The 14,967-nt window shown below is 40.4% G+C and overlaps 1 protein-coding gene across 3 annotated transcripts in view; it reads left to right on the forward strand.

The window, feature by feature from the left end:
* Positions 1-14,967, forward strand: part of usp32 (ubiquitin specific peptidase 32) — a 73,634-nt gene that overhangs the window by 50,449 nt on the left and 8,218 nt on the right. For 2 of the 3 annotated variants that reach the window (XM_015048164.1, XM_015048166.1), the window contains 15 exons: positions 2,376-2,562; positions 4,099-4,277; positions 5,462-5,602; positions 6,167-6,332; positions 8,453-8,607; positions 9,724-9,805; positions 9,930-10,004; positions 11,598-11,736; positions 11,815-11,920; positions 12,037-12,210; positions 12,927-13,101; positions 13,169-13,320; positions 13,403-13,514; positions 13,622-13,791; positions 14,275-14,459. In XM_015048164.1, the coding sequence (XP_014903650.1) occupies positions 2,376-2,562; positions 4,099-4,277; positions 5,462-5,602; positions 6,167-6,332; positions 8,453-8,607; positions 9,724-9,805; positions 9,930-10,004; positions 11,598-11,736; positions 11,815-11,920; positions 12,037-12,210; positions 12,927-13,101; positions 13,169-13,320; positions 13,403-13,514; positions 13,622-13,791; positions 14,275-14,459 (2,198 nt within the window). The remainder of the gene's footprint in view (positions 1-2,375; positions 2,563-4,098; positions 4,278-5,461; positions 5,603-6,166; positions 6,333-8,452; positions 8,608-9,723; positions 9,806-9,929; positions 10,005-11,597; positions 11,737-11,814; positions 11,921-12,036; positions 12,211-12,926; positions 13,102-13,168; positions 13,321-13,402; positions 13,515-13,621; positions 13,792-14,274; positions 14,460-14,967) is intronic. The other variant, XM_015048165.1, reaches the window with a different exon arrangement.

The following is a 14,967-nucleotide window of genomic DNA, read 5'->3' on the forward strand; positions in this document are numbered from 1 at the left end:
ATAAAAAGAAAGTAAGACACTGTCTTACTTTCGGGGAAACACGGTACCTGTCAAAAGTCGATAATCAACCTATTCTGTTTTCATGTTACAATATTGTTATGTTGTGGCTTCTCTGCATAGTTACATAACAATTAAAAAGCATGTTATATGTTTTCCAAAGCCATAAACTAGAATAGATTAAAAATATTCTTTATTGTCCCATAGTGGGATGTTCAGGTGTAACAGAGCAGGATCGAGGGATATAGGTTCACACAAAAATAAAAATGTATTCAACTGTGTACAAAGCAAAGTTAAGAAAATACTGTACAGTAATGACAAAATTATAACATAAAAATACGTGAAGTATTTATAACATGTATGTATATACGTTAAGATAAGTAGAGTTATCAGAAATGGTGTCCACCCATCAAAGGAATAAACTTTATTTTTTTAATTGGCTTAAAAATAAAAAAATATATATCCTGATTTGGCTTTTACACCAAATTTGACTTTCAATTTTAATAGATTATTTTTCTCCCTTTCTTTGAGTCAGGGGTGCCCAAACTTTTTGAGAGCAAGATTTACTTTTTCTCTCACCAGCCGCCTGAGATCTACCTCATGACACAAAGAAATAAAAATTGCTAATTAAACTCTATTGACTTATTTTATATGCGAGTATGCATCAGTTGTAGCAGAAATAATAAAGTGACAGAAAACCTAACGCAGTTTCTCCCTCAGTGAGATTCTGACACTGGGAGGAGGTTACTGGTTTCTCTGTCAGAAGCTGGTTGCAAACCTGATGCCAGCAGGTGTCAGTCAGTCATGGTAGATCTGAAATTTGGTTTGATGACTGAAATATGAGAAACTGCAGACTGATAGGAGGAACCAAAGAGCCCAGTAAAGGTAAAGGCAAATCTTCTGAAGTTGGGATATAATTAATTTAATTTCACATAATTATCGCAGTAGAATTTGTTAAAACTTAATGAAATATATTTGTCCTATTTGATGTTTGTTGTGATATATACTCACAAACGAAGGAGGTAATTAGTCCAAGTTTGTCGTTTATTGAATATTCAGAAACTACAGTGGGAGTAATGAGCCACAGCAAAGGTAAGATAAGATAATTATAGCACATTTTCAGCAACAAGGCAATTCAAAGTGCTTTACATTAATTAAAAGGAAATACAAACAAAATAACAAACCATAGGAAAGACAAAAAGAAGAAAGAAAGCTAAAGGTAAACAAAGTTAAACAACCCAAACAGACGATCCACTCAAGACCACTCCTACCTTTCTACTCTCTGTCTCTTTGTCGTTTAAGCACACCCGTTGCCGTGGCAACTGCCTGCGTCCCGCAAGCTGAGAAGAGATTACTTGAAAACATAACATTCAGTCCATTACGATATCAGGTTTCCAGGCTTGATATTTATTTCTCGATTATTAATAAGCCTCTCATGAGCACAGTGGTGGTTGAAGTAGCTAGTTTAAACTCCTGCTCTGCTCGTCAGTCTTTGAGTCGCCTTTTTTTCTTTTTGTTTTTTATTTGTTAATGGAACCGAAATGCACTGAATTGCGCAACACCTTGTTGAAACAATAATTACCGAGATTAATTTTAACACATTTCGTTGATTTTTTTTTATAATTATTATTTTTTAATGAAGCTACAAACATTTAGGATCTTAGTGAATATTTTTGATAAGCCTGTCAGAAGAGGAAGTTCTGGTCTCGGTGTCCTGGCGACGTTCAGTTTGTCACCTGCCAAGATCGACTCAAAACCTTTCCGCGATCGACCTGTCGATCGCGATCGACGTGTTGGGCACCCCTGCTCTAAGTTATAAATTACAAAAAAATATTTTCAAAAACTTTCTTTTATTTCAGTTATCTGTCCTGAGTTTCCCTGAATTCAAAGTCCAACTAAATACAAGCTGCTTGTAAAATGTGATGGAAAGCCCTGAGTGGGTGACATTCTGATCTATGGAACCCCAAAAAATTTAGATTTGCCAAAAATGAAATCTTCATACCCAGAAAATTTAGTTAATAGATAAAATCACTTAAAGCATTCAGAGTTTTTTCTGTTTTCCTCTAAATGGAAATATTTCCTGCTGTGCATCATTCCTCAGTCTGCAGTTTTTAATGCATTGGCTTGATCATTTTAATGCTGAAAACGTTTGTTCAACATTAGAAAGGCAGAAAATACGATGAAACATCAGCAGTTCTGTTCTGTTGAGGTGTGAGAAGTGTCAGTAAGCCAGACTCCATCTCATCTGAGCTACCTGTGGGAACCAGCACCCTTCCTGAAATGTTCCAGTCATTTAGCCAAAGCAAGTTCTTTAGCTGCTGTTGTCTAACCACTTTGAACACTGACAGGACAGTCCCTGCTGTCGTCTTCCTGTCCAGGAGCATAAAGACATCGTTGTGGAGCAGCCGTCCATTCTGAGCTCACTCAGGCCCCTGACAGTCACAGCCACTGTGGAGCCCGCACACCCCGACATGCCGGGGGGACTGGGGACCTTCGGCCCCTTCAGTCCCTCAGAGGAGAAGTCTCCTGATGCTGTGTCGAGTGCCTCAGAAGCAACAGAAACTGGTCAGTCTTCTTGAAACAGTCCACAATGGATAAGAGTCCACTGTTGATTTCTCTGTTTGTTAGTTCATGTGGAAACAAGTAAGTGAGAGTTTTTAAATTCAGTTCAATCCCGTGTATTTACATGCCTCCACATTTGAATAAACATATTATGTTGCTGAAGGAGATAAACATGTCAATTCATGTAATACCCAGTTACACTCAATCCAGACCAGCTCCAATTCATGTTAAATCAGTCTGATTCATTCCAATACAATAATCCAGACCTATTCAATACAATCCTAATTACTGTAAAGTACATTAAAACTCAGTTTGTTGCATGTCTTAGATTTGTTGTGCAGCAATAGAGGTCCAGCCTTGGCTATGAATAACTACAATAACTACTTAAGGCAATTATTAATAAAACTAGTAATTTAGATCACAATGACCAATTTGGAACGTCACCCGATCTTTAAAACGGGTTACGTTTTAATCATCAAGAAAATAGACAAATAATTCAGCCTCAGTTGGTGTCTATATAAATGGATGCCTCATGCAGCTCAGGTTTTAAAATGATAACAGAAAAAGGTGCAAACAGCACCTACCCTAATTAATACAGATGACTACAAACGACAGGAGTTTATTATCATTAAGCTAATGATAAAATGATAAAAGAATTTAAATGTTTAAAGATAAAGTATTTAAATGTAAAAATAGATTAAAAAAAATAGAGCCAATGAAATGATGCAATCATTTCACAGTTCAAGATGAATTGTGAATATTGAGAAAGTAGATTTATGTCATGAGGAATCTGGAGTGTGTTTGTTGGTTTGAGCTAATTCAGATCCATTATGGTCTCTGTACACTTCACACAGCAATACAAAACACATGGAATGAATAAAATATGAAATAACACATAGAACAATCTCTAGTCACAGAACAGTTTATTCTACAGTTCAGACTGTATTCTGGTTTATTAAATTACATAAAAAAATTGAATAGTTACATTTTCACATTGGTTGTAATATATGAAATCACCATTGAAGGTCAGTTTTGTTTGATGTTATTATTTGATGATCTGGGTGTAAAAACCTTTTTCAGTCTCCAGGTTCACAGAGTTTTCTGTAAGGTTAAAGACAGAAAAGAGTTTAGCTGAATTACTTCAACTTAAACTGATAGTGCTGTAGATTTCAAATCAGTTCATTCATCTTGGTATAGTTCTGAAACAGCTAGATGAAGTCTTCAGCCACCAGATTGAAAGAGTTCCCATCTAAATAAGATATCCTGGTGAAAAAGCGTACATGAAATAATTAGAGACTTTACTCCTCATATTAGTACTATGCTAATAGTACTAATATTAGCATAGTACTATGCTAATATTAGCATATGTAAAGTTTGTACATAATGCAAACTTTATGCAAACATAACATAAAGTTTGCATTATGTACAAACTTTGCTGTATTTATTTAAGCCTCCTGTCTCCTCTGTCATCTGACAGTTTTGCTATTTTCTGATTGTTTGCTGTGGATGTTGATCTCCTCTCCCTCCACGCCCCAACAGCACTGAGTCCTCAGCTGGGTCCCTCCTCAGCAGAGAGCTGCTTCGCCCGTCAGCACAACATTTCAGAAAACAACAATCAGTGTTTTTCTGGAGCCAACGGTCACCTGCCCTCTCAGCTGACGGCACAGAGGCCTGGAGCCATCGACAACCAGTCTCTGGTCACCACCGACCCCATAAAGGCAAGGAGGGCTTTTCCTACGTCCTATGTTGACCTACATCCTATGTTGGTCAAAATGGTCCTCACCATGTTGACCGGTGGAACTCATTAGAACTGTTTTCCTGCTCTGCGGATTTTTCACTCTGTTTCAGAATAGTTCTTAAAGGCTCATCCATATAAAGTCCCAATCCAAAAAAATATGAAGCATTAAATTGTTTATTCAAAAAATCTTCCAATCTGTATCAGTTAAAGGAGTAGTCCATCCCTCTAAGCAGAATGGGTGTATGTTAGGGATGCACCAATATGAAAATTCAATATCTGAAATTAATATTGTTGTTATTGCCAATAAGCGATATTATATATTTTTCACCACTGATGCGACCCCTTTGGGGAAAAAAACTACCAGAAACAAACGGCAACCAGATGAAAGTCAAAATAAATATTGGTTAATATGGGCTTAGTTTTATTTATCAGACCAACACCAATATGTTAAAAAAATTGACCAACATTAATACTGATGTTAGTGCTGATATATCGTGTAACACTAGAATGTGTATATGGGTTTTGGGTCATCAAGGTCAGGTAGCAGGACTCCCTTTCACACACAGCATTTTGCAGAAATATTTCTATCTCTTAATTTTTATTTTACATTTGATCATTTCACAGGCACATGCTTCTACAATAAACAAACACAAATTGTCCACACTAAAAATCAGCCACAGTCTGTCTGCTGTCGTTAGGAAACTAGACTGAACCCATTTGTTTTGTTCATGGTGTTTCCTTTCATCTGCTTGTTAGTGGATATGTTTGATCTGAGAATAGAAGCCACACTGCTTTAGAGAGAATGATGCAGTCCCCTTGCTTTACACTGTCCTGCACTCATACAGGCTGTAGAAACCGTTAAATATTTGTTCCACTTTGCATCATGATAATAGTTTGATAGCAGAGGTACTAATTTCAAACCCACTTCTTTGTTTTTTTTTTTGTTTTTGTTTTTTTGTTTTTTTTGTGGTCTGGAACCAGATAGTGTCTCCGTTTAGTTTTTATCTCTGCAATTTACTGTAATAATAGAAGGCTGCCAGCTTCTCCACAGCATTAGGATTTTGTCTCTGGCTGTTATGTGTTATTCAAAGTGACAGAACAGCGTCTTTTCTGTGCTTTTTTTCCCTCTCTGCTTACGTATCTGCTGTGCTCTATCCCCTGCAGGCCCCGACGTTAACTATGGAGGGTGGCAGACTGAAGCGCTCTTTGCAGCTGGTGCCTGGCAGAGACTTTGAGATGATGCCAGAGCCTGTGTGGCGGGCCCTCTACCACTGGTACGGTGCCAACCTGAGCCTGCCACGACCGGTGAGTGAACAGAGCAGCGTGAGACAAAAGAGAGTAATGTCCCTTCAGGCTGGATACACTGGAAAAACAGAGTGTGGCACTGAACTACTGACTAGTCCAGATTCACTTCCAACAAAACCAAACAAATTAAAACAAAATAGCTATAGCCATACTAAAACTATAAGTAAAACAAAAATTTCATATGTGCCCAAAATGTTTAACACTGCATGTTTCTAGCCCTTTTCTTTGCTGAAAAAGAATTTAAAATCTGAATCTCATTATTAAGATATTTCTCCTTTCTTTCCACATCATTATTCCTTTTGATCAACAAGTACATGTAATGTTATCTTAATGTATCTCCTTGTACATGTTTAACCTGCCAGACTTCTGCTCTGTGCTGGACTGTAGTCATGTTGAACTTTATGAAGTTGATTTATAGGAAGCTAGTCTCTCCTTTGAATAAATGCTACAAAACCAAAATGTCTCAGCATGTTCCTTCATGGGCGTCTCTGTTGGACTGTTCTGTCCACCCAGGGACAGCAGCTTCATTGCTAGCTAACATAACTTTCCTCTCCACTCCTGCAGGTTATCCTGGAAAGCAAGACTGGTCAAGCAGAGCTGGAGCTGTTCCCCCGCTACCTCCTGTTCCTCCGCCAGCAGCCCGCCACACGCTCCCCTCAGTCCAACATATGGGTCAATATGGGTATGACCAGCCTGCGAATGTTTCCACCGTATTTGCCCCCACCAAGAGGTAATGTAAGCCTGCAGCAAGACCAGAGCAAGCCGTCGATAAATGTTTCCCTGAGCAATCCCACATCTTCCACCGTTAATTTCTCCTGTGTGGACTGATCCAAGCCGGGCCCAGCAAAAACTAATCATTATGAAAGTTTAATAATTGACTTTTCCAATCTTCACAGCTTTGCAGAGATGGCATAATAGTATGTGAAGGAAATCTGGGAGTGGCTTAGTAAATAGTGAAACTATGACTACTGACAGTGTATAAGACAGTGCCTTGCAAATGTTTCCACAGTCCATGTTTTGTCACTTTACAACCTCAAACCACAGTGTTTTGTTTGGAAGTTGATATAATAAAGCAACACAAATTGTGTAAAAACATGAGTTGGAAGAAAAAGGATACCTAGGTTTCAGCTGGTTTATTTTTTTATAGATGACTAAATCATGATGGGCCTTTTATTAAGTCAATAGATCGTAGAACCACATTTTGCTGCAGCTCCACCTCCCCGCTTACAGTTTTACCTGCTCTTCTTTGCAAAGTGGCTCAAGCTCAGCCAGATTATATGAACAATAGATTCTTGCCATAGATTCTTTGTTAGATTTAAATCTGAACTTTAATTGAACCACATTAATACGGCTCACCACCAGTTTTGATCACATCCCCCTCTGGCTGCAGGTTAAAGGTCATCCAGCTGAGTGGTGAACAGCATTACTTTATAATTAGCTCCATCCATTCTCCCATCATCTCCAGCTTTCCTGTCCCAATAATGCTGCCGTCACCATGTTTTACTGTGAAACTGTGATGTACAGCATTGCTTTTCCCGTTTCACAGACAGCCTGGTCTCATTAGGTTTACAGTTGTACCATAGTCTTTGCTCCTTTAGATGGTTGGACTGAACAGAGCTGTGAAGCCTGACTTTGCAGTTAAGCTCTCCAGTTCTTCCTCCCTGCTCTGCCTGCTGGCCTCTTTGGTCTCCATGATGCTGTTTGTTCTCTTACAAACTTCTGAAACCTTCACAGAACAGCTTAGACTTTATTTACTATCAAGATGACATCTGAATTGGTTGCACTGGATTTTATTTAGTGGTATCGGAGTACAAAATAAAACCATCTATCCTTTTCCTTCCAGTTTATGGTTATGTTGTACTTTGTGTTGATTTGTTACATAAATCTGAAGTTAAATACATTGAAGTGTGCTGTTGCAACTTGAGCAAAGGAGAAAGGTTTAAGGGTATGAATACTTTTGCGATGGATTGCATTTCAAGCCATGATGATGCTCTCTACAGCATCAATAATCACTGTTTTGTAATAAAATGCAACTGTTCCTGCATGTCGTCCTCACTTTTAGCCACAGTGACTGGAGAGGTGGAAATACTTGACTTCTGCTATCTGTATTTAAAATCCTCCTCAGTTTATTCCTAGTCTGGATTGTCAGCTTACTGCCTGAAAATCTTAGCCTCTCCCATAGTTGTTTTACAGCATCTGTTGCATAAACTGAAGTCAAAAGGAAAGTGTGGCCAGTGAGTAGGCAGTGTCCTCATCTCGCCGTGTCATTTCTCTGCTGATGAACCTCAGAGCTTTCCTGGACTTCTAGAAAGCCATTTCAGGCCTAATCAGGTTTGGGATGCTCAGCCTGACATCAGCGCTGTGTGTGTGAGCGCGCTCCTCCAAATCATGTGATCAGACTGGACTCTGTTTCCAGTTTCACTCCTGCTGTGGTTCTGACCTGGGCCTGAGAGCCTGATCCAGCCCTAATAGCCCCTCTTGGCATGCAGGATAAACATGTACAGGCTGCTTCTTATTGTGCCATGGTGGAACAATAGCAAAGCTGTGTGGGTGGGAATCAAACTAGCAAATCTCTTAATATTTGTTCAATCACCACCAGTTGAATAACAGGACTAATTATGATTTGTGTTTGAGTCCTGAATCCACCAGGTTGGTTTGCTGACTATATGACCAATCATGCCTGCTCTGATTGACTTTTCTTGCTGCTTTCTTACAACTAATCCTCAATCAGCTGATGGCTGTTGTTGGTTGCATCTGTGAGCTTGTGTGCTGGATGGAAGTCCTGGCTTTGGTCTGATTATTAGGATTCCTCTGATGTTTGGGACTAAATGGGGGTTTGTATTCGTCCAGGAAACGTGCCGTCTCCTAACGCTCCTCTGAAGAGGATGCTGGCGTACACAGGCTGCTTCAGCCGCATGGCCACCATCAAAGACATCCACCTGTACCTGTCACAGCGGCTTCGCATCAAGGAGGAGGACATGAGGCTCTGGCTCTACAACAGTGAGGTGAACAGAGATCACTCGGAAACCTCATGTTCTGTGTTCAGAGATAGACCTGAGATCATTTTAAAGTTCAACGCCACAGGCAAATATAACGAGATGTTGTACTGGAGTCTAGACCATTTTAAATGTCTTTTCTTTATTAACTCTGTAATGTTACTATTATTGTGCTAGAATAAATAAATTTAAAGAAATTCAAAATCCTAACAACTAGCTCTGATGCTTCATGTCCCTGTGTGTGAAAAGGAGTCTTTTAGTTTCCACAGCATGACTACCATTTTTATGATTCATCTTTCTGAAAAGCAATGGAAAGTGTTGGAGCTTTTTTCACCCAGCTGACTGGCAGTGAGTAGCAACAAGGCAGAAATAGGTTGGGCTTATTGTTCTTTGTGCATGATATCCAGGGAGATCTGCAGTCACCACTTTCTCTGACAGCTGGAAGAATTTTAATCTGTAGATCAGAGGTTGCACTAGACTTTCTTGTTCTCCATCATTTTGACGGACAGCATTAAAAAAATCGGTCATCTCCTGTTTTTACCCCTCAAATTATAATTATGTTAACATAAGCTATTTAGACGCATTTTTCTGCGGTTTAGTTAAAATTCACCTAATTGAGCCATGAATCCAGATCCCATTATACATAAAGCAGATGAACACAGCTAACTTTTTCTCCGTAGTGACAAAAACTACTGACTGTGGCCCCCATAACTTATAATAACTGAAATTAAACGACTCCACTTAAATTACAAGCACCTGCTGCGGTCAGAACGCACAGCTTCACTAATTCCTCTTTGGTGGCATCTGCAGAGAAATCTACACTAGTTCATCAGTCAGTTGAATCTGTCTGATCCAAACCGATCTGCGAGTTTTTTACCCTGTGTGCGGTCCAGGCATGCGCTTTTACGAGAATCTTTTTTGTGTGGTTTCGCTTCTACAAAACGAACAGATGTTACGTCTGCCACGCTTCTGAGCGCCGCTCCCCTCCTGAGCTCAGGAGGGTAACGAAATAATGAAAGCCTCTGTAAAATGGCATCATGACCATCCGAACAGCCTGACTGTTCCCCCAATGCATCTGTAAAGATTGTTCAGTACGTTTGAATAAAACCAGTGTTTTTCCTCCAGAATTACCTGACCCTGCTTGATGATGAAGACCACACTCTGGAGAGTCTGAAGATCCAGGATGAGCAGCAGCTGGTTATTGAGGGTATGAGAAGCTCTCCCGAATGTTCCTCTTGTTGCTTCTCAGTCACTAAACTGCAGCTGCTATGTACTGAGAACTTGATGTTGGCTGATGAGAAAACTTGTCATCTCTGTTTGTTCGTCCTCAGTCAGGAACAAAGACATGAGCTGGCCTGAGGAAATGTCCTTCATTGCCAACAGCAGCAAAATGGACAGACACAAAGGTGCGGTGAGGTTCTCTGTGTTCTCCCACTTCACATTCTCTGCTGCTGGGCTCAGTGGAAGACTTACGGACCAGTGCTTTATTCTTCATGGCCAGTTCACTCAGGATGATATCGGATACCATGTAGAACCTGAACATCTGACTCAGTGAGCTTAACTCTGATCGCACAAACCATCAACTAAAAATGTTTAGTTGATGGTTATTGTTTCAGAGATGTCAATCCATCAGTGAGTGAAAAACACCTTCTAGTTTTGATGCTCTTAGATTTTGCTAAAAGAGAAGAGAGGACAGATCATGAAGAACAGGATAGAAACTACACCCATGTGACCCCTTCTCCTCCTCCTCTTTCTCCTTTATCATTGCCTTATCACTCCAGCTGTTGTCTCTCATGCTCCCAGACTGTAGTAGAAATCATTTTTCAGTATCTAAAACACTTTAGCCATCAGATGTCCCCTAGCAGCTCCAGAAGGAGTTCTTCTGTGATTTGTAGTTTTTTCTCCACATCACTTGCATCATGCGGTTTCTTACACAGCAGCAGGCCTGTGTTGCATCATCTCTGATGTCCAACTGTTTGATGTGCAGCAGTCCTCTTTGTCCTACACGTTTCATAAACTCATTAAAATGAATGTTATTGTTACGCTGTTCTCTTAGATTTATTGTTTTCAGCAGCTGTAAGAGGTTTCGACTATAGATTATACTGGCTCTGGCACACAAAATAAGAACAATAATTTTAACAAAACTTTTAGGATAATTTATTTGTTTACGAGAACAGAAATGACAGTATTTTCTGATGTAAACTGTTAAAAGATTGCAAGAAAAAAATGCTACTTTTTCAGTGACTAAAGGGATACATTTCTCATATTAAAATTAAGATATTCTAGACATTGTAAGTCAGAAATGTGCATAAAAAAAACCCTCAAATTATAAAATCAGACATTTGCCACAGAGCATGCCAGAAGTCTTCTCAGGTTGAAGAAATATGTTTCCAAGATGCACATCTGGATCTTTCCAAAGTGTAAACGGAAGATTCTTCCTGCATCAGAACTTCTCCTGGGTGCAGAATCACCATGAATTCCTTGGGATCCAGAAAACACACCTCAGACATTGAGAAAGAAGTTGCAGTATGACTGCACCGGATCTGCTCTGGATCTGGGAGAGAATGTGAGAGGAAAAAGAGTCGCTAATATCCACATCTCCTAAATTTACCACTTATATCCTAGAGGATTTCTGCCATTTATTGTCACAAATGACCAACTTTCTCAGAGGTATCTTAGTTTTAGTATTGTGAATGTTTGCCTTTAATTATGAAAAAAGATCCTTTATTCTATAATTTTTTGTCATCAGAACGTCCAATTATTTTTCTTTAAGTTTTTTTTAATCTACAATTGCCCTAATGCTTTTTCATTTTCACTCATAATTATTGTTTAAATGGCTAAAAAGTGCAGCTTAAGTGAGTGGCAAAGTTCCTCTTTTGTCTTTTGGTTGATATATGTTTACAACAGGTTTTTGCATTAGGCTTTAAAAATATTGATCATAAATTTAATTCTGTAAATCAAAGCTTCGTTGATTTCTTGTCTTGTTTTCCACTGCCTAGTTCCTACTGAGAAAGGAGCGACTGGTCTCAGTAACCTTGGCAACACGTGTTTCATGAACTCCAGCATTCAGTGTGTGAGCAACACCAAGCCTCTGTCGGACTACTTCCTGTCGGGGAGGCACCTGTACGAGCTCAACAGGTGCTGAGTGGTCTGCATGACATCGGCGCACTCCAGAGTGTTTCTGTCCCGCTCAACCTGTATGCCGTTTCCCTTCAGGATCAACCCCATCGGGATGAGGGGTCATATGGCCAAGTGTTACGGAGACCTGGTGCTGGAGCTGTGGAGTGGAACCCAGAAGAGCATTGCTCCGCTCAAACTCAGGGTGAAGCTTCCATCCAGTCTTTTCCTGCAAACCCAAAGGGTTCAGGAGGCTCCACCTTTCTGTTGATACATCCAAGCTTTAAAAGAATGAAACAAACCAAACTGTTTTCTCCCTAGTGGACAATAGCAAAGTATGCCCCTCGCTTCAACGGCTTCCAGCAGCAGGACTCCCAGGAGCTGCTGGCGTTCCTCCTGGATGGCCTCCATGAAGACCTGAACCGGGTCCATGAGAAGCCATATGTGGAGCTGAAGGACAGCGACGGGCGGCCGGACTGGGAGGTGGCTTCTGAGGTCAGAGCTCTGCTGATTTGCTCTCCTGTCTTCCTCCCTCCTCCCATATCACACGCACATGCAAACACAGTGTGTGTGTACAGTTATTAAATTAACATATCTTTCTGTCAATATTGGATAAGTTGTCACAAAAACATTCATCCATATACCCAATTTTTACTACTAGTCTGGAAATGTACAATAATTTCTCAATACAGCTTATTTCCCTATATTGTCTGGAGGGGGAAAGTGGCAGCCACCAGGAGGCAGCAGAGTGTTTATCATTTCCCTGTAGTTCTACTTTATGGGATTTTTGGTACATTTGTTTCACTCTGGGAATGAAGAGTGTAGATCTAGCTTTCAAAGGAGATTTAAAAGTTTTTCTTTATTTTTTTCTTGTTTCTAGTTATGATGGAAGATTTCTAAAGATAGCAGAATCCACATCACTGCAGATGTTGTTTTAATACTTCTCTTAGATTCAGTTTTAATCCTAATCAATAAAAACTTCCCATCTGCAATATCTAATCTCTTCAAACGGATCAGAAAATTCCTTCCCAAACCAGAGGAGGCCCACTGCTTTCCTCTTTTTTGACCGACCCGTATCCAAGTCACAGCCTCTCGTTCTCATTGTGGTTCTCATCATGTCTCGTGATGTACTGCATTGCTTAAGGAGCTGCTGCTGTTCTAACGGAGGTGCTGTTGTCCTTGGTGTGTGCTTATGTTCTTCATCTCTGTAGGCCTGGGATAACCACCTTCGCAGGAACCGCTCCATCGTGGTGGATCTGTTCCACGGTCAACTCAAGTCCCAGGTTAAGTGTAAAACCTGTGGCCACATCAGCGCTCGCTTCGACCCCTTCAACTTCCTGTCCCTGCCTCTGCCCATGGACAGTTCCATGCATTTGGAGATCACTGGTGAGTACACCAGTGAGAATAAACATGGTATCTCAGGAACGGATAAAGTGCAGTGTTGTGTGTGCAGTTATTAAGCTGGACGGCTCCACGCCGGTGCGATACGGGCTGAGGCTGAACATGGATGAGAAATACACGGGGCTGAAGAAGCTGCTGAGCGAGCTGTGCAGCCTGAAGCCGGAGCAGATCCTCCTGGCTGAGGTCCATGCTTCCAACATCAAGGTAGTCCCATGGTGATGCTGGTGCTAACACAACTGTACTCTCTGCAGTTCTGCAGTCTAACATGTCAGCTGTCCGTGTTCAGAACTTCCCTCAGGACAACCAGAAGGTCCGTCTCTCTGTCAATGGCTTCCTCTGTGCATTTGAGGTCCCGGTGCCGGGTTCGCCAACATCTCTGAGCTCGCCCACACTCACAGGTTACTCTCCTGTAGCAGCAGACTTTTCACGTACTGGAGGTCTGCATGGTCATCTACTACTGTCTGTGCATTTTCTGTTTTCATCATTTTTTGCCTTGTTCAACCAGACATCACCCCAACAGCTGCTAACGGGCACCTGATCGCTAACGGTGGGCTCGGCACCCTGCTGCCCAGCAGCCCAGAGACGCCTTTGGTCAATGGGGTTGCCAACGGACACATAAGCCCCCTGCAGGACAGCCCTTTCATTGGATATATCATCGCCATGCACAGAAAGATGGTGAGAATAGGCCACAAATCATCCCAGTACTGATTGCAGTAAAAAAGATAATGTTGTGGTTTTGAGCCCATTTTCAGGTAATATATTGATAATGGTGTAAGAATGCAAGTTCACCCTCTCAAATATAAATAAAGTTTAATTTGTAAAGAACACTTAACACTGGGACCAGAAGACATTTTAAATCCAAAATAAAACCACAACCAAAAACAATAAAAAAAAGAAATAAGCACCACACACAACCAAAACCATAAATAAAATGTGTTATGGTGTCTCTGTAAACAAAATTGACCTTCAAAAAATATTAGTCATCAGAATGAAAATGATCAAGCTCATTTTAATGTATTGTGAGATTAACTAGATGATTAATTGTGTATTGCGACAATCTTGGGTGAGATTTCACTAAACATGTGTTGTTAAGTGACATTTGAAAATGGCCGATGTGTTTATGCTGGGTACACGTCCATGTTTGTTTCCCCTTTTCAGATGCGGACAGAGTTGTACTTCCTGTCATCTCAGAAGAACCGGCCCAGCCTGTTTGGGATGCCGCTCATCGTCCCCTGCACTGTCCACACCAGTAAGAAGGACCTGTATGACGCAGTCTGGATCCAAGTGTCGCGACTGGCCAGCCCACTGCCCCCCCAGGAGGCTAGCAACCATGCTCAGGACTGGTAATTCTCACAAACATCTTAGTCTTCTCATGCATATGTCTCACAGCAGTGTTAGTGGATGAACATGATGAGTATGGTTGACTGTAAAATGTAGCAATTGATAAGAAGTCTTTTTCTCTTCTTATATTTATGCATTAAAAATCTATTCCGCCTCATAATATTATCATATATTATTGTTTTTCGTGTCGGTTGAAATCCTTAGAAAAACTAATCTGAAGGATAAATGTTCTTCAGCACTGAGTTTTAATTTCACATTTGAAAGAAGAGAAAAAAAATAAATTCTATTCTTCTTTTTAAAAATATGTTTTTTGACATATTTGATAAAAATGTTACTATGTAATGGCAGTACAGTATAAGACAGATAATCTGTTAAAAAATTTAGCTCTTCCAACTCCTCCCAGTGCTTTGATTGCCATCTACAGAAATGCACCCAGACAGAAATAACCAATCAGAGCTAGGAGGAGGGTTGCACCACCGACATCAGGGTCCAGTTGGGATCTATCTGTGA

This window comes from Poecilia latipinna, unplaced genomic scaffold, assembly GCF_001443285.1.
Source record: "Poecilia latipinna isolate Pla-1442-1.1 unplaced genomic scaffold, P_latipinna-1.0 Scaffold864, whole genome shotgun sequence".
Lineage (NCBI taxonomy): Eukaryota > Metazoa > Chordata > Actinopteri > Cyprinodontiformes > Poeciliidae > Poecilia > Poecilia latipinna.